This window comes from Bos grunniens, chromosome 12 (genome assembly GCF_055505025.1).
Source record: "Bos grunniens cultivar Pamir isolate PY7600 chromosome 12, Bosgru_T2T1.0, whole genome shotgun sequence".
NCBI lineage: Eukaryota > Metazoa > Chordata > Mammalia > Artiodactyla > Bovidae > Bos > Bos grunniens.
This window is the reverse complement of record NC_141176.1, coordinates 33,610,779-33,628,056: the sequence shown is the minus strand read 5'-3', so window position 1 is coordinate 33,628,056 and position 17,278 is coordinate 33,610,779. Positions and strand designations below refer to the sequence as shown.

General features: G+C 46.3%; 1 protein-coding gene across 2 annotated transcripts in view; it reads left to right on the top strand.

The window, feature by feature from the left end:
• The window catches only part of ATP8A2 (ATPase phospholipid transporting 8A2), a 492,224-nt gene that overhangs the window by 472,819 nt on the left and 2,127 nt on the right, over positions 1-17,278 (top strand). For both annotated transcript variants that reach the window (XM_086329703.1, XM_086329702.1), the window contains exon 36: positions 12,784-12,875. In XM_086329703.1, coding sequence (XP_086185829.1) covers positions 12,784-12,875 — 92 coding nt within the window. The remainder of the gene's footprint in view (positions 1-12,783; positions 12,876-17,278) is intronic.

The following is a 17,278-nucleotide window of genomic DNA, read 5'->3' as shown; positions in this document are numbered from 1 at the left end:
TGGCTGCTTTGTGGTGTCAGCTGTGATTCCTACCAGCTGTAACTTCTGTTGTTGTTCAATTGCTCGGTTGTGTTCAACTCTTAGCGACCTCACAGACTGCAGCATGCCAGGCTTCCCTGTCCATCACTAACTCCTGGAGCTTGTTCAAACTCATGTCCATTGAATCAGTGATGCCACCCGACCATCTCATCCTCTGTCATCCTCTTCTCCTGTCTTCAATCTTTCCCAGCATCAGGGTCTTTTCCAATGAGTTGGCTCTTTGCATCAGGTGATGAAAGTATCGGAGCTTCAGCTTCAGCATCATTCCTTCCAATGAATATTCAGGGTTGATTTCCTTTAGGATCGACTGGTATGATCTCCTTGCTTCTCCAGCCTCACATTTGGAAAGTGTCAACTTTTGACACAATCTAAAGCAGACTCGTGGTTCTTGCTGTACTCTCCATGCTCTGCTCTGTACCGGTGATGCATGTGTGGTTCTAGCAGGAGCAGCTTCCCTGCAGACACGTGGGAATAGGTTTATTATCCCCCAAATAACACTTGCCAGCTCTCTGCTCCATCCTGCTGCTGCTCTTTGAGACTGGCCCGCACCAACCACCTCCCCCAGGATGTGCCGGCTTCGCAGCAGTTTGCCTGAGGGGCTGCATGAGACAGGCTTTCACCACCATCACTGATGTTTACCTGCACCTTCCACAGCCGGGATAGAGCTCAGGCAGTGTCTCTGCCTAAGCTGCAATGGACAAAGGTCAAACAAGCACTCGACTCCATTCCCGCTCCCAACCCCGGTGGGGAAGATAAACCATAAAGAGAACATCTTTACCAACCCTTCAGGTGAGAAGGAATTTTGCTCCATTCAGAAGCCAGTCCCTGTCCTTTTTAAATTTAGGTGTTTTTTTTTAATGTTATTGAAGTAGAGTTGGTTTGCTGCGCTAAGTCACTTCAGTTGTGTCTGACTCTGTGCGACCCCATAGACGGCAGCCCACCAGGCTCCTCTGTCCCTAGGATTCTCCAGGCAAGAATACTGGAGTGGGTTGCCATTTCCTTCTCCAATGCAGGAAAGTGAAAAGTGAAACTGAAGTCGCTCAGTTGTCCCCGACTCTTAGCGACCCCATGGACTGCAGCCTACCAGCCTCCTCCGTCCATGGGATTTTCCAGGCAAGAGGACTGGAGTGGGGTGCCATTTACAATGTTGTATTAATTTCTGCTGTACAGCAAAATGAGTCAGTTATACATATGTATTTTTTCATGTTCTTTTCCATTATGGTTTATCACAGGATACTGAATATAGTTCAATATAAGACCTTGTTTACTCTGTATATAAGAGTTACCATTCTGAGTGTACAGTTCGGTGGCATTTAGTACATTCACCTGCTGTGCAGCCTTCACCCCTGTTTAGTTCCAGAACATTTTCATCTCCCCAAACGGAAACCTCAGATGCTTTGAGCAGACACTCCCTGCTGCCCTCCCCTCCCCACAACTCCCCGCTGCAGTCCCCGCCCACTCTCCTGTCTCTCTGTAGTTGCCTGTTCCAGACACTTCATATAAATGAAACCAGACGAGACGTGGCCTGCTGGGTTGGCGCCTTTCACTCACCATAAGGTGCTCAAGGTTCTTCCATGTTGTGCCTGTGTCAGTACTTCATTCCTTTTTCTGGCTGAATAATATTCTACTGTACGGCTAGACCACACGTGGTTTATCCACACAGCAATTGATAGATATCTATCTGGACTCTTATTATGAATAATGCCGCTGCAGACATTGGTGTACAAGGGTCTGAGTCCATTTTTGGTTCTTTTGGCTGTTATCTAACCTAGGAGTGGAACTGCTAGGTGAGAAGGCAGTTCCACACTGAAGTTCTTGAAGAACCATGGCGGCACCATTTTACAGGCCCACCAGATCAGATCAGATCAGTCGCTCAGTCGTGTCCGACTCTTTGCGACCCCATGAATCGCAGCAGGCCAGGCCTCCCTGTCCATCACCAACTCCCGGAGTTCACTCAGACTCACGTCCATCGAGTCAGTGATGCCATCCAGCCATCTCATCCTCTGTCGTCCCCTTCTCCTCCTGCTCCCAATCCCTCCCAGCATCAGAGTCTTTTCCAATGAGTCAACTCTTCGCATGAGGTGGCCAGAGTACTGGAGTTTCAGCTTTAGCATCATTCCTTCCAAAGAAATCCCAGGGCTGATCTCCTTCAGAATGGACTGGTTGGATCTCCTTGCAGTCCAAGGGACTCTCAAGAGTCTTCTCCAACACCACAGTTCAAAAGCATCAATTCTTCGGCACTCAGTCTTCTTCACAGTTCAACTCTCACATCCATACATGACCACAGGAAAAACCATAGCCTTGACTAGACGAACCTTTGTTGGCAAAGTAATGTCTCTGCTTTTGAATATGCTATCTAGGTTGATCATAACTTTGCTTTTGAATATGCTATCTAAGTTGGTCATAACTTTCCTTCCAAGGAGTAAGTGTCTTTTAATTTCATGGCTGCAATCACCATCTGCAGTGATTTTGAGCCCAGAAAAATAAAGTCTGACACTGTTTCCATTGTTTCCCCATCTATTTCCCATGAAGTGGTGGGACCGGATGCCATGATCTTCATTTTCTGAACGTTGAGCTTTAAGCCAACTTTTTCACTCTCCACTTTCACTTTCATCAAGAGGCTTTTTAGTTCCTCTTCACTTTCTGCCATAACGGTGGTGTCATCTGCATATCTGAGGTTATTGATATTTCTCCCGGCAATCTTGATTCCAGCTTGTGTTTCTTCCAGTCCAGCATTTCTCATGATGTACTCTGCATATAAGTTAAATAAACAGGGTGACAATATACAGCCTTGACATACTCCTTTTCCTATTTGGAACCAGTCTTTTGTTCCATGTCCAGTTCTAACTGTTGCTTCCTGACCTGCATACAAATTTCTCAAGAGGCAGATCAGGTGGTCTGGTATTCCCATCTCTTTCAGAATTTTCCACAGTTTATTGTGATCCACACAGTCAAAGGCTTTGGCATAGTCAATAAAGTAGAAGTAGATGCTTTTCTGGAACTCTCTTGCTTTTTCTATGATCCAGCGGATGTTGGCAATTTGATCTCTGGTTCCTCTGCCTTTGCTAAAACCAGCTTGAACATCAGGAAGTTCATGGTTCACATATTGCTGAAGCCTGGCTTGGAGAATTTTGAGCATTACTTTACTAGCGTGTGAGATGAGTGCAATTGTGGGGTAGTTTGAGCATTCTTTGGCATTGCCTTTCTTTGGGATTGGAATGAAAACTGACCTTTTCCAGTCCTGTGGCCACTGCTAAGTTTTCCAAATGTGCTGGCATATTGAGTGCAGCACTTTCACAGCATCATCTTTCAGGATTTGGAATAGCTCAACTGGAATTCCATCACCTCCACTAGCTTTGTTTGTAGTGATGCTTTCTAAGGCCCACTTGACTTCACATTCCAGGATGTCTGGCTCTAGGTGAGTGATCATCACCATCGTGATTATCTGGGTCGTGAAGATCTTTTTTGTACAGTTCTTCTGTGTATTCTTGCCACCTCTTCTTAATATCTTCTGCTTCTGTTAGGTCCATACCATTTCTGTCCTTTATCGAGCTCATCTTTGCATGAAATGTTCCTTTGGTATCTCTGATTTTCTTGAATACACCAGTAACATGCTAATGTTCTAATCTCTCCACATCCTCTCCAAGACTTGTCATTATCTGTTCTCATTTTTCTAATAGCTGTCCTAGGAGATGCTGGGTGCTATTTCTTTGTGGTTCTGATTTGCATTTCCCTAATGACTAGTGATGTTGAGTATCTTCTCATGCGCTCATCGACCATGGTGTTTCTTCTTCGGATAATGTATCCAAATCCTTTGCCCGTTTTTGGCTTGGTTTGTCTGTCTTTTTGCTGTGGGGTTGGGATTATTGATACATTCTGGGTACTAGGCCCTTACCAGATACTCGATTTGTAAATACTTTCATTCTGTGGTTGTCCTTTCACTTTCTTAAAAAGATTTCCATTGGAGTATAGTTGACTTACAATGTTGTATCAGTTTCATGTGAACAGCAACCGTGATTCAGATATATATATATATTTATATATATACTTTATGCGTGTATTATTACAGAACACTGAGTGCTTTGTGCTATACAGTGAGTCCTTGTTAGTTATCTATTTGATATATAATAGTGTGTACATGTTAATGCAAATCGCCTAATTTATCACTTTCTCCCAAGTTTCCCCTTTGTTAGTCTTAAGTATAATTTTGAGATCTGTGAGGCTGCTTTGTAACAAAGCTCATTTGTATCATTTTTATTAGTTTCCCCTTCTAAGTGATATGATATTTGTCTTTGTCTAACTTACCTCAGTTGACGTGATCATCTCCATGTCTGTCCATTTTGCTGCTAATGGCATTGTTTTGGACTTTATTTTTTGAGGGGCTCCAAAATCACTGCAGATGGTGATTGCAGCCATGAAATTAAAAGATGCTTACTCCTTGGAAGGAAAGTTATGACCAACCTAGATAGCATATTCAAAAGCAGAGACATTACTTTGCCAACAAAGGTCCATCTAGTCAAGGCTATGGGTTTTCCAGTGGTCATGTATGGATGTGAGAGTTGGACTGTGAAGAAAGCTGAGCACCGAAGAATTGATGCTTTTGAACTGTGGTGTTGGAGAAGACTCTTGAGAGCCCCTTGGACTGCAAGGAGATCCAACCAGTCCATTCTAAAGATCAGTCCTGGGTGTTCTTTGGAAGGACTGATGCTAAAACTGAAACTCCAATACTTTGGCCACCTCATGTGAAGAGTTGACCCATTGGAAAAGACTCTGATGCTGAGAGAGAATGGGGGCAGGAGAAGGGGATGACAGAGGATGAGATGGCTGGATGGCATCACCTACTTGATGGACATGAGTTTGAGTGAACTCCGGGAGTTGATGATGGACAGGGAGGCCTGGCGTGCTGCAATTCATGGGGTCACAAAGAGTTGAACACAACTGAGCGACTGAACTGAACTAAACTGCCATTATCTTCATTACCTCCACCATAATTTGGCCTCCGGTCAAACAACAGGGAGGGAATAGAGCTCCACCCATCAACAGAAAATTGGATTAAAGATGCCCCACCCATCAGAACAAGACCCAGTTTTCCCCCTCAGTCAGTCTCTCCCTTTAGGAAGCTTCCATAAGCCTCTTATCCTTCTTCATCACAGGGCAGACAGACTGAAAACCACAATCACAGAAAACTAACCAATCTGATCACATGGACACAGCCTTGTCTAACTCAATGAAACCATGAGCTATGCTGTGTAGGGCCACCCAAGACAGATGGGTCATGGTGGAGAGGTCTGACAAAATGTGGTATACTGCCGAGGGAAATGACAAACCACTTCAGTATTCTTGCCTTGAGAACCCCATGGACAGTATGAAAAGGCAATAAGTTATGACACTGAAAGATGAACTCCCCAGGTCGGTAGGTGCCCAATATGCTACTGGAGATCATTGGAGAAATAACTCCAGAAAGAATGAAGAGATAGAGCCAAAGCAAAAACAACACCCAGTTGTGGATGTGACTGGTGATAGAAGCAAAGTCTGATGCTGCAAAGAGCAATATTGCATAGGAACCTGGAATGTTAGGTCCATGAATCAAGGCAAATTGGAAGTGATCAAATAGCAGATGGCAAGAGTGAACAATGACATTTTAGGAATCAGCAAACTAAAATGGACTGGAATGGGTGAATTTAACTCAGATGACCATTATATCTACTACTGTGGGCAAGAATCCCTTAGAAGAAATGGAGTAGCCATCATAGTCAACAAGAGTCTGAAATGCAGTACTTGGATGCAGTCTCAAAAATGACAGAATGATCTCTGTTAGTTTCCAAGGCAAACCATTCAGTATCACAGTAATCCAAGTCTATGCCCCGACCAGTAATGCTAAAGAAGCTGAAGTTGAACGGTTCTATGAAGACCTATAAGACCTTCTAGAATTAACACTCAAAAAAGATGTCCTTTTCATTATAGGGGACTGGAATGCAAAAGTAGGAAGTCAAGAAATACCTGGAGTAACAGGCATATTTGGCCTTGGAGTACAGAATGAAGCAGGGCAAAGGCTAATAGAGTTTTGCCTAGAGAATGCTCTTGTCATAGCAAACACCCTCTTCCAACAACAGAAGAGAAGACTCTACACATGGACATCACCAGTGGTCAATACCAAAATCAGATTGGCTATATTCTTTGCAGCCAAAGATGGAGAAGCTCTATACAGTTAGCAAAAACAAGATCAGGAGCTGACTGTGGCTCAGATCATGAACTCATTGCCAAATTCAGACTGAAATTGAAGAAAGTAGGGAAAACCACTAGACCATTCAGGTATGACTTAAATCAAATCCCTTACAATTATACAGTGGACGAGACAAATAGATTCAAGGAATTAGATCTGATAGAGTGCCTGAAGAACTATGGACAGAGGTTCATGACAGTGTGTGTATAGGAGGTAGTGATCAAGACCATCCCAAGAGAAAGAAATGCAAAAAGGCAAAATCGTTGTCTGAGGAGGCCTTAAAAATAGCTGAGAAAAGAAGAGAAGTGAAAGGCAAAGGAGAAAAGGAAAGATACCCACTTGAATGCAGAGTTCCAAAGAATAGCAAGGAGAGATAAGAAAGCCTTCCTCAGTGATCAATGCAAAGAAATAGAGGAAAACAACAGAATGGGAAAGACTAGAGATCTCTTCAAGAAAATTAGAGATACCAAGGGAACATTTCATGCAAAAATGGGCACAATAAAGGAGAGAAATGGTATGGACCTAACAGAAGCAGAGGATATTAAGAAGAGGTGGCAAGAATACACAGAAGAACTGTACAAAAAAGATCTTCACGACCCAGATAATCACGATGGTGATGATCACTCACCTAGAGCCAGACGTCCTGGAATGTGAAGTCAAGTGGGTCTTAGGAAGCATCACTAAGAACAAAGCTAGTAGAGGTGATGGAATTCCAGTTGAGCATTTTCAAATCCTAAAAGATGATACTGTGAAAATGCTGCACTCAATATGCCAGCAAATTTGGAAAACTCAGCAGTGGCCGCAGGACTGGAAAAGGTCAGTTTTCATTCCAATCCCAAAGAAAGGCAATGCCAAAGAATGCTCAAACTACCGCACAATTGCACTCATCTCACATACTAGCAAAGTAATGCTCAAAATTCTCCAAGCCAGGGTTCAACAGTACGTGAATTGTGAACTTCCAGATGTTCAAGCTGGATTTAGAAAAGGCAGAGGAACTAGAGATCAAATTGCCAGCATCCATTGTATCATCAAAAAGGCAAGAGAGTTCCAGAAAAAGATCTACTTCTACTTTATTGACTTTGCCAAAGTCTTTGACTGTGTGAATCACAACAAACTGTGGAAAATTCTGAAAGAGATGGGAATACCAGACCACCTGACCTGCCTCCTGAGAAATCTGTATGTAGGTCAAGAAGCAACAGTTAGAACTGGACATGGAACAACAGACTGGGTCCAAATCAGGAAAGGAGCACATCAAGGCTGTATATTGTCACCCTGCCTATTTAACCTATATGCAGAGTACATCATGAGAAATGCCAGGCTAGATAAAGCATAAGCTGGACTCAAGATTGCCAAGAGAAATATCAATAACCTCAGATACACAGATGACACCACCTTTATTGCAGAAAGCAAAGAAGAACTAAAGAGCCTCTTGATGAAAGTGAAAGAGGAGAGTGAAAAAGTCGGCTTAAAGCTCAACATTCAGAAAACTAAGATCATGGCATCCGGTCCCATCAGTTCATGGCAAATAGATGGGGAAACAATGGAAACAGTGACAGACTTAATTTTGGAGGGCTCTAAAATCACTGCAGATGGTGACTGCAGCCATGAAATTAAAAGACACTTGATCCTTGGAAGAAAAGTTATGACCAACCTAGACAGCATATTAAAAATGAGAGTCATTACTTTGCCAACAAAGGTCCATCTAGTCAAAGCTATGGTTTTTCCAGTAGTCATGTATGGATGTGAGAGTTGGACTATAAAGAAAGCTGAGTGCCTAAGAACTGATGCTTTTAAACTGTGGTGTTGGAGAAGACTCTTGAGAGTCCCTTGGACTGCAAGGAGATCCAACCAGCCATCGTAAAGGAAATCAATCCTGAATATTCATTGGAAGGACTGATGCTGAAGCTCCAATACTTTGGCCACCTGGTGTGAAGAACTGACTCATTGGAAAAGACCTTGATGCTGGGAAAGATTGAAGGCAGGAGGAGAAGGGGACAAGAGAGGATGAGATGATTGGATGGCATCACTGACTCAATGGACTTGAGTTTGAGTAAACACCGGGAGTTGGTGATGGACAGTGAGGTCTGGTGTGCACAGTCCATGGGGTCACAAAGAGTCTGACACAACTGAGCGACTGAATTACTGATTCCAGTATATATGTATGTACCACCTCTTCTTTATCCGTCCTCTGTCTATGGACACTTAGGTTGCTTCCGTGTCCTGCTTATTGTCAATAGTGCTACAGTGAACACTGGAGTGCATATATCATTTTGAATTATGTTTTTCTTTGGATATATGCCTAGCAGTGGAATTTGAGGATCACATGGTCATTCTATATTTAGTTTTGTGAGGAACCCCCATAGTGGTCTCTTTAATGGTTGTACCCATGTGTATTGTACCAATTTATATTCCCACTGACAGGGCAGAAGGGTTCCCTTTTCTCTACACAGTCTCCAGCATTTATTGTTTGTACATTTTTTGATGATAGCCATTCTGACCATTGCAAAGTGAAATCTCCTTGTGGTTTTGATTTGCATTTCCCTGATAACGATGTTGACCATCTTTTCATATCTTTCAGCCATCTGTCTGAAGAAATGTGTAGTTTTTAGACATATAGAAGACCTATTCTTTGATTGGATTGTTCACATTCTTAATAATGTCTTTTGATTCAGAAAAGCTTTTAATTTTGATGAAATCCAGTTTATCTATTTTTGTTGTTGTTGCCTATGCTTTGGGTATCATAGATAAGAAACTGCCATATCTAAGGTCATAAATATTTATATAGTTCTATATAGATATATTGGAGAAGGCAATGGCACCCCACTCCAGTACTCTTGCCTGGAAGATCCCATGGACGGAGAAGCCTGGTAGGCTGTAGTCCATGGGGTCACTAAGAGTTGGACACGACTGAGCAACTTCACTTTCACTTTTTACTTTCATGCATTGGAGAAGGAAATGGCAACCCACTCCAGTGTTCTTGCCTGGAGAATCCCAGGGACGGGGGAGCCTGGTGGGCTGCCGTCTATGGGGTTGCACAGAGTCGGACACGACTGGAGCGACTTAGCAGCAGCATATAGATATATAAAAATCTTTTTATTTTTATCCATATAAAGATTTATATAGTTTTAGCTCTTACAGTGACAGGGAGGCCTGGTGTGCTGCAGTCCATGGGGTCGCAAAGAGTCAGACATAAGCGGGTGACTCAACAACCACAGCTCTTACATTTAGGTCTTTGACCCATTTTGAGATACTTTTTGCATGTGATTGCAGGTAAGAGCTCAACCTCAGTTACTCCAGACCCATACCAGCTGAAGAGACTTTTTTCTCCTCATGAATGGTCTTGGTACCTTGGCCAAAAGTCAGCCAACCATAGATGTACAAGTTTACTACTAGGCTCTTAACTACACTACACTGATTTATATGTCTATAAATTTCAGGACTCCCTGGTAGTTCAGTTGGTAAAAAATCTTCCTGCAATGCAGGAGACCCCAGTTCAATTCCTGGGTCAGGAAGATCCGCTGGAGAAGGGATAGGCTACCCACTCCAGTATTCTTGGGCTTCCCTTGTGGTTCAGCTGGTAAAGAATCCGCCTGCAATGCGGGAGACCTGGGTTCATTCCCTGGGTTGAGAAGATTCCCTGGAGAAGGGAACAGCTACCCACTCCAGTGTTCTGGCCTGGAGAATTCCATGGACTGTATAATCCGTGGGGTCGCAAAGAGTTGGACACGACTGAGTGACTCACTTTCACTTATGGTTTTATAGTAAATCTTGAAATCAGGAAGTATGAGTCCAATAATTCTGTTGTTCTATTTTCAAGATCATTTTGACTACTTGGGGTCCCTTGTAATTCCATATGAATCTTAGGATAAATTTTTCCATTTCTATTAAAACAAAAATGTTGTTGGAATCTTACCTAACTGCTTTGGTTAGAACGTCCAGTAAATTTGTTGAATAGAAGTGGTAAAACCACACAGCTTTGTCTTGTTCCTGATCATAAGAGAGATGTGTTTCACCACAGAGTATGATGTCAATTGTGGGTTTTTCATAAATGCTCTGTTGAAGACTTTCCCTTCTTGTCTTAGTTTGCTGAGTATTTTTATTATGAAAGGGCATTGGACTTTGTCAAATGGTTTTTCTGTGTTAATTTAGGTGATCATTGATACTGTTCTTTCATTCTGTCAGTGTGGTGTATTATATTGACTGATTTTTGTATGTTGTACCACCTTTGCATTCGGGGATAAATCCCATTTGGTGAGGTTGTTGGTGCTAGTTTAGTCACTGAACTGTGTCCAACTCTTGAGACCCTGCCAGGCTCCTCTGTCCATGGAATTTCCCAGGCAAGAATACTGGAGTGGGTTGCCATGTCCTTCTCCAGGGGATCTTCCTGACCCAGGGATTGAACCTGGGTCTCCTGCATTGCAGGCAGATTATTTACTGACTGAGCCACAAGGAAAGCCCTTGGTAAGGTTATATAATCCTTTAATTATACTGCTGAATTTGGTTTGTAATATTTTGTCAAGAGTTCTCTTATTTAGACCTAAATTATTCTTTCCTGAGTAATCTGTACTTTTTCTTCTTCTTATTAAGCAGAATTAACCAAAGTAAATATTTGATTGTGTTTTCTTCACCTTTCTTCCTAAGTCTTTGTGAGTAGGTGACTTTCAAACCATATATAGATAGCAGAATGCTGGAAGTGGTATATATTATTCTTATACCCCTTTCTGTCTTGAGCTTTCCCAACACTTGTAGGACTTGGTACAAGAGTGTAAGTGGAGACTGTGTCTGAGTGTGTGTGTGAAAGTAAGTCAAGCTGATGGATAACCAAGCACCTTGATCAGCACACCTGCATGAGACGGCAGTGCCTGTTGATGCCCGGAGAGTTTGGGAGCTGTGGATGGTGCATCTGCTCAGCCCTGTGGCTCAGGGTGGTGGTTCAGAGGGCCCAGGGCAGTTCATTTCCCTGGAAGGAAAGACGAGAGGGCAGGGAGAAGCAGTGTGAGGGGAGAGAGAAGCACGTGTTCTCATCGGCTGTCTTCCCGAGGTGGGCAGGCTGAGGCTCGTCCTTCCAACCAAGATGATCAGACACTGCAGTCTTGGTGCACGGTGAACTTCAGCTCGTAGGTCTATGGAGAGGAGCTGGGCCCTGCTCTCCCCGCACAGGCCCTTGGGGGAGCATGAAGTGGGCCCTGGGCTCAGGCCTGGACCACAGACAACCTCGGCTTCTCCTACAACTTCCATCGTGGAAAGTGGGGCAGAGCAGATTGGGGGTCGGGGAGGGGGCTGTGTGTGTTGCCATAGAAAGTACCACTCAGCAGATGGTTTAAACAACAGCAGTGTTTTCTCACGATTCTGGAGGTCGGAAGTCCCAGAGCAAGGTGTCTACAGGGCTGGTTCCTCCAGACGTGGCCTCCTCTGCTTGTAGGTTAAGGCAGTCTCCTCTCCGTGGCCTCACTTGGTCATCCCTCTGCGTGTGTGTGTCTTAATCGCCGCTCCTCATAAGGACCCCGTCAGATTGGATTAGGGTCTCCCCAACAACTCCATGTGAACTTAACACTAGTTGCTCAGTCGAGTCCAACTCTTTGCAACCCCGTGGACTGTTGGCCGCCAGGCCCTTCTGTCCATGGGATTCCCCAGGCAAGAATACTAGAGTGGGTAGCTAGTCTCTTCTCCTGGAGATCTTCCCAACCCAGGGAGGGAACCCAGATCTCCTGTATTACAGATGGTTTCTCTACCGTCTAAGCCACCAGGGAACCCATTTGAACTTAATCAGCTCTTTAAAAGCCCCCTGTCCTAATCCAGTCCCATCCTGGCATCCTGAAGGGTTGGGGCTCCCACAGGTGCAGTTTGGAGGGGCCCAGTCCAGCTGTCACAGACGGTGTGGGCAGCTCTGTACACCACGGTCTCTTGGGGAAAGCCCGGTGACATCCCCCCAACAGGAGGAAGTCAGGGCACTGTACCACCCCAAGTACCCCCTCCCTTGGTCTGTAGGCATAAAGCCCAGCCGTCCTCGGGGGGGACCTCTGTCTCCCCACAGCAGTGGCGGCCTTGGAGAGGATCATGTCTGGAGAGGCAGGAAGAACTCCTATTCCTTGTATTTTCAAAGAAAATACACCTTGATGTTCACCGTGGTTCTAAAGAAGCATCAGGTTCTGCAGAAAGAAACCATTTCCTGCTGGGTCCCCAGGGTACCCAGGGAGGCTCCAGGCCTGGTGGGGATGGAGGGTTTTCATTCACCAGAACCACAGCTCTGGTCCCCTCAGGTGTGAGGCGGGTGGGGCTCCAAGGCGTCCTGCACAGGGTGAGCTGGACACAGGGTGGCTTTCAGAGGACCCAGTTCAAGGGGTCGAACAGCAGCAGGTAGCATCTGTATGAACAGACGGGCGGCTGGTGAGATGGGGCGTTCTTCTGGACGGGGCAGCTTTTTCCTGGTCTGTTTCATCTTACAACCTGAAGTTGCCCTCCAAGTACCTCCAGGAGGTATCCACGGGGCTGGAGACTGACCATGTGCACTGTGCCCCCAGGATGAACGAGCGAGACCGGCTGCTAAAGAGACTGAGCAGGAAGACGCCACCCACCCTCTTCCGGGGCAGCTCCCTCCAGCAGTCCATGCCACGTGAGTAGCCCCCTGGGACAGGGGGATGGGGGGAGACCATGGCCAGGCTGGAGCCCCACATGGGGAAGTGGAGTTGGTGTACCTGGCCCTAGGCAGGGACAGCCAGACAGCAGGTAATTCCCCAGGACCCAGTCAAGCGTCTGAATGACATGGTCCATAAACTTAAAACTCAGATGTGGTTAAGATCCTTGCGTCAGCCTCCCAGTCAGATTCTTTCTAAGATGGAAGTGATGTTGCCTTTGCCTGGTTCCCCCCAAGGATGACCTCATGCTCTTGGCAAACTAAGCAGTGACAATCACTAGCCCCTGCCTCCCCTGGCTGCGCAACTGGAGGCTCGGCCTGGTTTCTGCCAAGTGGGGTCCACGGGGATGTGCCAGAGGCCAGGGGAGCGGGAGACATGAGAGTCAGGGGGAATGGAGCTCAGGGAGGTGTTGGGCTTACCTGCCTCAGGACACCTGGGCGAGCCTCAGGTCAGCGCAGTAATGGATCCAGCACCGCCTGGGGCTCCAGAGCCCAGCCAGGGCCTCTGATCCTCGAGAGGGTGAGTCTGGAGGAGGCAGGGTGGTGGGCTCCCAGGTTCAGGGTTGCACCTTGGAGCTGGGCTGCCTGCAGTCCTATCCCATCTCTGCCCCTCTGTGATCTCAGGTGAGTTAACGCCTCTGTTTCTACACTTATAAACCAGAGAGGACATGAGAACATAACTGGGTTACTGGGATGATTCTCTGAGGTTGTACATACAGAGTGCCTGGAACAGAGCCTCACAGTAAGGAGTCTGATAAATGCTTGGTATTACTTTTCTGCCAATAATTGAGTAAGTTTGAGCCACTTACATATTCCTTTGAATGTCTGTTTTCTCACCTGAGGAGAAAAAATGGAATGATGTCCCTCTTACACAGTCTGTGAGGCCACATGAGGGTCGGTGCACAGCCCATGAGGAACCGGAGTGCTGGCTCCATAAACACGGGGCTTGTGCTGTGGAGCCTCCAACCAGAGAAAGAACAGACAGGAGAGCAAAGACCACACGAGGACCCATGCAAGAAGGGTCTGGCAACAACTGGAAAGGCTCTTAAAACAACTAAGAATTGTTTTCTGAACTCTCCATATTTTGAAGGACACACACACAAAAAAAATTTTAATGAGCAAGTACAAAACATAGTAAGCAAGCTGCTAAAATCACACCATGTCTTAAAGACAGTCAGCAACTAGTAGTAAGACCCGGATGGACAGCAGGGTGTTCTTCTCACCCACCCCCAGAGAAGGCCATCTTGCATCGGGAGCAGCCTGTAGCCTCAGTGTTCCCAGGAAACCAGGAGCCCAGGTCACGGAGCACTTGCTCCCAGGGACCGCACATACACGGTGTCCACAGCCTGAGCTCAGTGTCCCCTGGCTGGCCTGATCTGCTTACCGTCCCCCTGGTCTTCCCACGTTCTACTGCTCTGAGGACTCTTCCACACAGGAAACAGCTACTTTCCCTAAGATGTTATCAGAGCTCAGCGTCGAAGGAATGCTACTTAAGGGACGTTTTATTCCAAAATAATGAAAAAAAAATGACCCAATTTTATGGACTTCCCCAAATGTTCTACCAGAAGAAGACAAAACAGCTAAGCAGTGCGTCTGCCCTCCCACCTACCCGAACACTGTCCTCAGGTCCCGGCCACGGCTGAGCGTCAAGGAAGTGGATGTGCCAGCCGTCAAGTGTGTTCTCCAGGCCCCCAGCATTCCTTCCCAGCTCTCAGGACTTCCTGGAGATGAATGATGGTGGGAAATGCTAAGAGCCAGGGCTTCCCCATTCCCCGTTTGAATGCAGATGGCAGTTACCTGTTCATCTGGCAGGAACTGTGAGTGATGAGGAATCTTTGTCAGGCTGGGCAGGCGGAGGCTGGCTGGTGATTACTGTCCTGGTGGTTCTGGTCTAACCCCTCCAAGGCCTGGTTTCCAAGAGGAAAATGTTTATCTGAATCACAGAGCACCCTTGTCCCCAGGACCACCATCCTTTCTTTCTTGCAAGTCCACTTAGCCTCAGTAGAGGCTGAGAACCTCCTGGTGGATGCCCCCGGGGGAGCCGGTAGAGGGGCCTCCAGGAGAATAGCTTTGCTGTCGGACCAGAAGCTTCCCTGGAAACCCTCCCACCCCCAAGGGGCCGAGCTACCCCACCTGACAGCCCTGTGCCTGTGAGTCGAACAGGAGCCCAGGAGGGCACTGCAGCTGATTTCCCCAGGCACAGAAAACAACAGAAAACAAGAAATAAAAGACAAAGCTGTGGCCCTTCCCCGGGAACAGGGAGTAGACCACTCCAGACTCTAAGGTCCTCTTCCCTACAGGACATTCCCAGGCAATGTTTACTTGTACGTCTCAACAAGGCACTTCACTCCAGCCCATCCACCCCCAGAGAAGACACATTAAAACACAGTTAGCAATTGTTTCAGCTGGGCTGATTGTCAAGTCAGGCTCCTCGGTCCCTGGCCTGGAGTGGAGGCCTCCGCTGGGGATGCCAAGGGTAGAAGCAGTTCTGCCTGCAGGAGAGGGCTCTGTGGTCTGGGCACTGCCAGCCGAGGGCCCGTCCTGGCACCTGCACAGAAGACTCAAGGTGAAGGCCTCATCCAGTACAGGCCATTTATTTTACAGAAAGTTAAACCCAGGAGACCAAAACCTTAAAGGGCACCAGTTCTGTGGCCAAGCAAGGACTGGCCAGCCCTTCTCACCTGGGGCCTCAGCCCTGGGTTCCAGATCCCCTGTAAAGGTGGGGCGCGGGGACAGCCAGCTTAGAATGGAGAGCCCCGCGGCTGCCTGCTTCCCCAGGTGTGGGAGAAGCACTTACATACTAAGTGAAGTAATTCAGGCAGAGAAAGACAAATATCATAGGATGTCACTTACATGCAGAATCTAAAAAGGGCTACAAAGAACTTGTTTACAAAACAGAAGCAGAATCACAGAAAACGAACTCATGGCATGGGGGTGGGGGGGAGGGATAGGACAGGAGCCTGGGACTGACGTGTACACACGACTGTATATGCAACAAACAAGAGACCTTACTGTACAGCACAGGGGACTCTGCTCAATACTCCCTAATAACCTAAATGGGAAAGTAGCTTAAAGAATAGATACACATGTATATTAAAAAGCAGAGACATTACTTTGCCAACAAAGGTCCATATAGTCAAGGCTATGGTTTTTCCAGTAGTCGTGTATGGATGTGAGAGTTGGACTATAAAGAAAGCTGAGAACCGAAGAATTGATGCTTTTTAACTGGGAGAAGACTCTTTAGAGCCCCTTGGACTGCAAGGAGATCCAACCAGTCCATCCTAAAGGAGATCAGTCCTGAGTGTTCATTGGAAGGACTGATGTTGAAGCTGAAACTCCAATACTTTGGCCACCTGATGCAAAGAGCTGACTCATTTGAAAAGACCTTGATGCTGGGAAAGATTGAGGGCAGGAGACGAAGGGGTTGACAGAGGATGAGATGGTTGGATGGCATCACTGACTCAATGGACATGAGTTTGAGTAAACTCCAGGAGTTGGTGATGGACAGGGAGGCCTGGCGTGCTGCAGTCCATGGGATAGCAGAGAGTCGGACATGACTGAGCAATTGAACTGAACTGAAAACATGTATAACTAAGTCACTGTGCTGTCCACCCAAAACACAACGCTGTGAATCAACTATACTTCAATATAAAATAAAAATTCAAACAAAAGAAATCCAGGATGATACACAGGCAAAACTCCTGATTTCTTGTTCTCCTTTAAAGGATGTGATGAGATAACAGCACCAGTAACAAGTCATAAACATGTGTGGATGGGAGGCAGGCTGTGGCCTGGGTTGTCTTTTGCTTAGAAGGTCTTATCTGGCTGTGGGGTGTTTCCGGACCTCTGACCCAGGAGGGTTGGTGAACAGACAGGGAGTCTTGCAAATGTCCCTCCAGTGGGAAGGGCTGGTTAGGAGGGACTGTCCTGCCTCGGGCTGGGAATGCAAACTCCGTCCCAGGAACACAGGACAGAGCTGCAGGGGAATGTGGGCCCTGCCTGGGCTTGGATCCCAGCTCTGCCACCTTGGGAAAAATGACATCACCTGTGCCTCAGTTTCCCCACCTGTGACATGGGAAGAACTCTCATCTGTCTCCTAGGGCTGTTGGGAGAAGGAAACAAGCCATGTGTGCTTAGCATAATACATACAACAGCACCCTAGACACAGAGCATTTAATAATTGTCTGCTGTCGTCATCATTGGAACTGGGAACTCCCTGGGGATCCAGTGGTTAGGAACTCCAGGCTGTCAATGCCAAGGGCCCAGGTTCAATCTCTGGGTGAGGAACTAAAATCTCACAAGCTTTGTGGCCAAAAAAAAAAAAAAGTCATTATTGGTACTGGTTGTAAAATCTAGTCTTTATGTAGCCACTGGGCCAATCA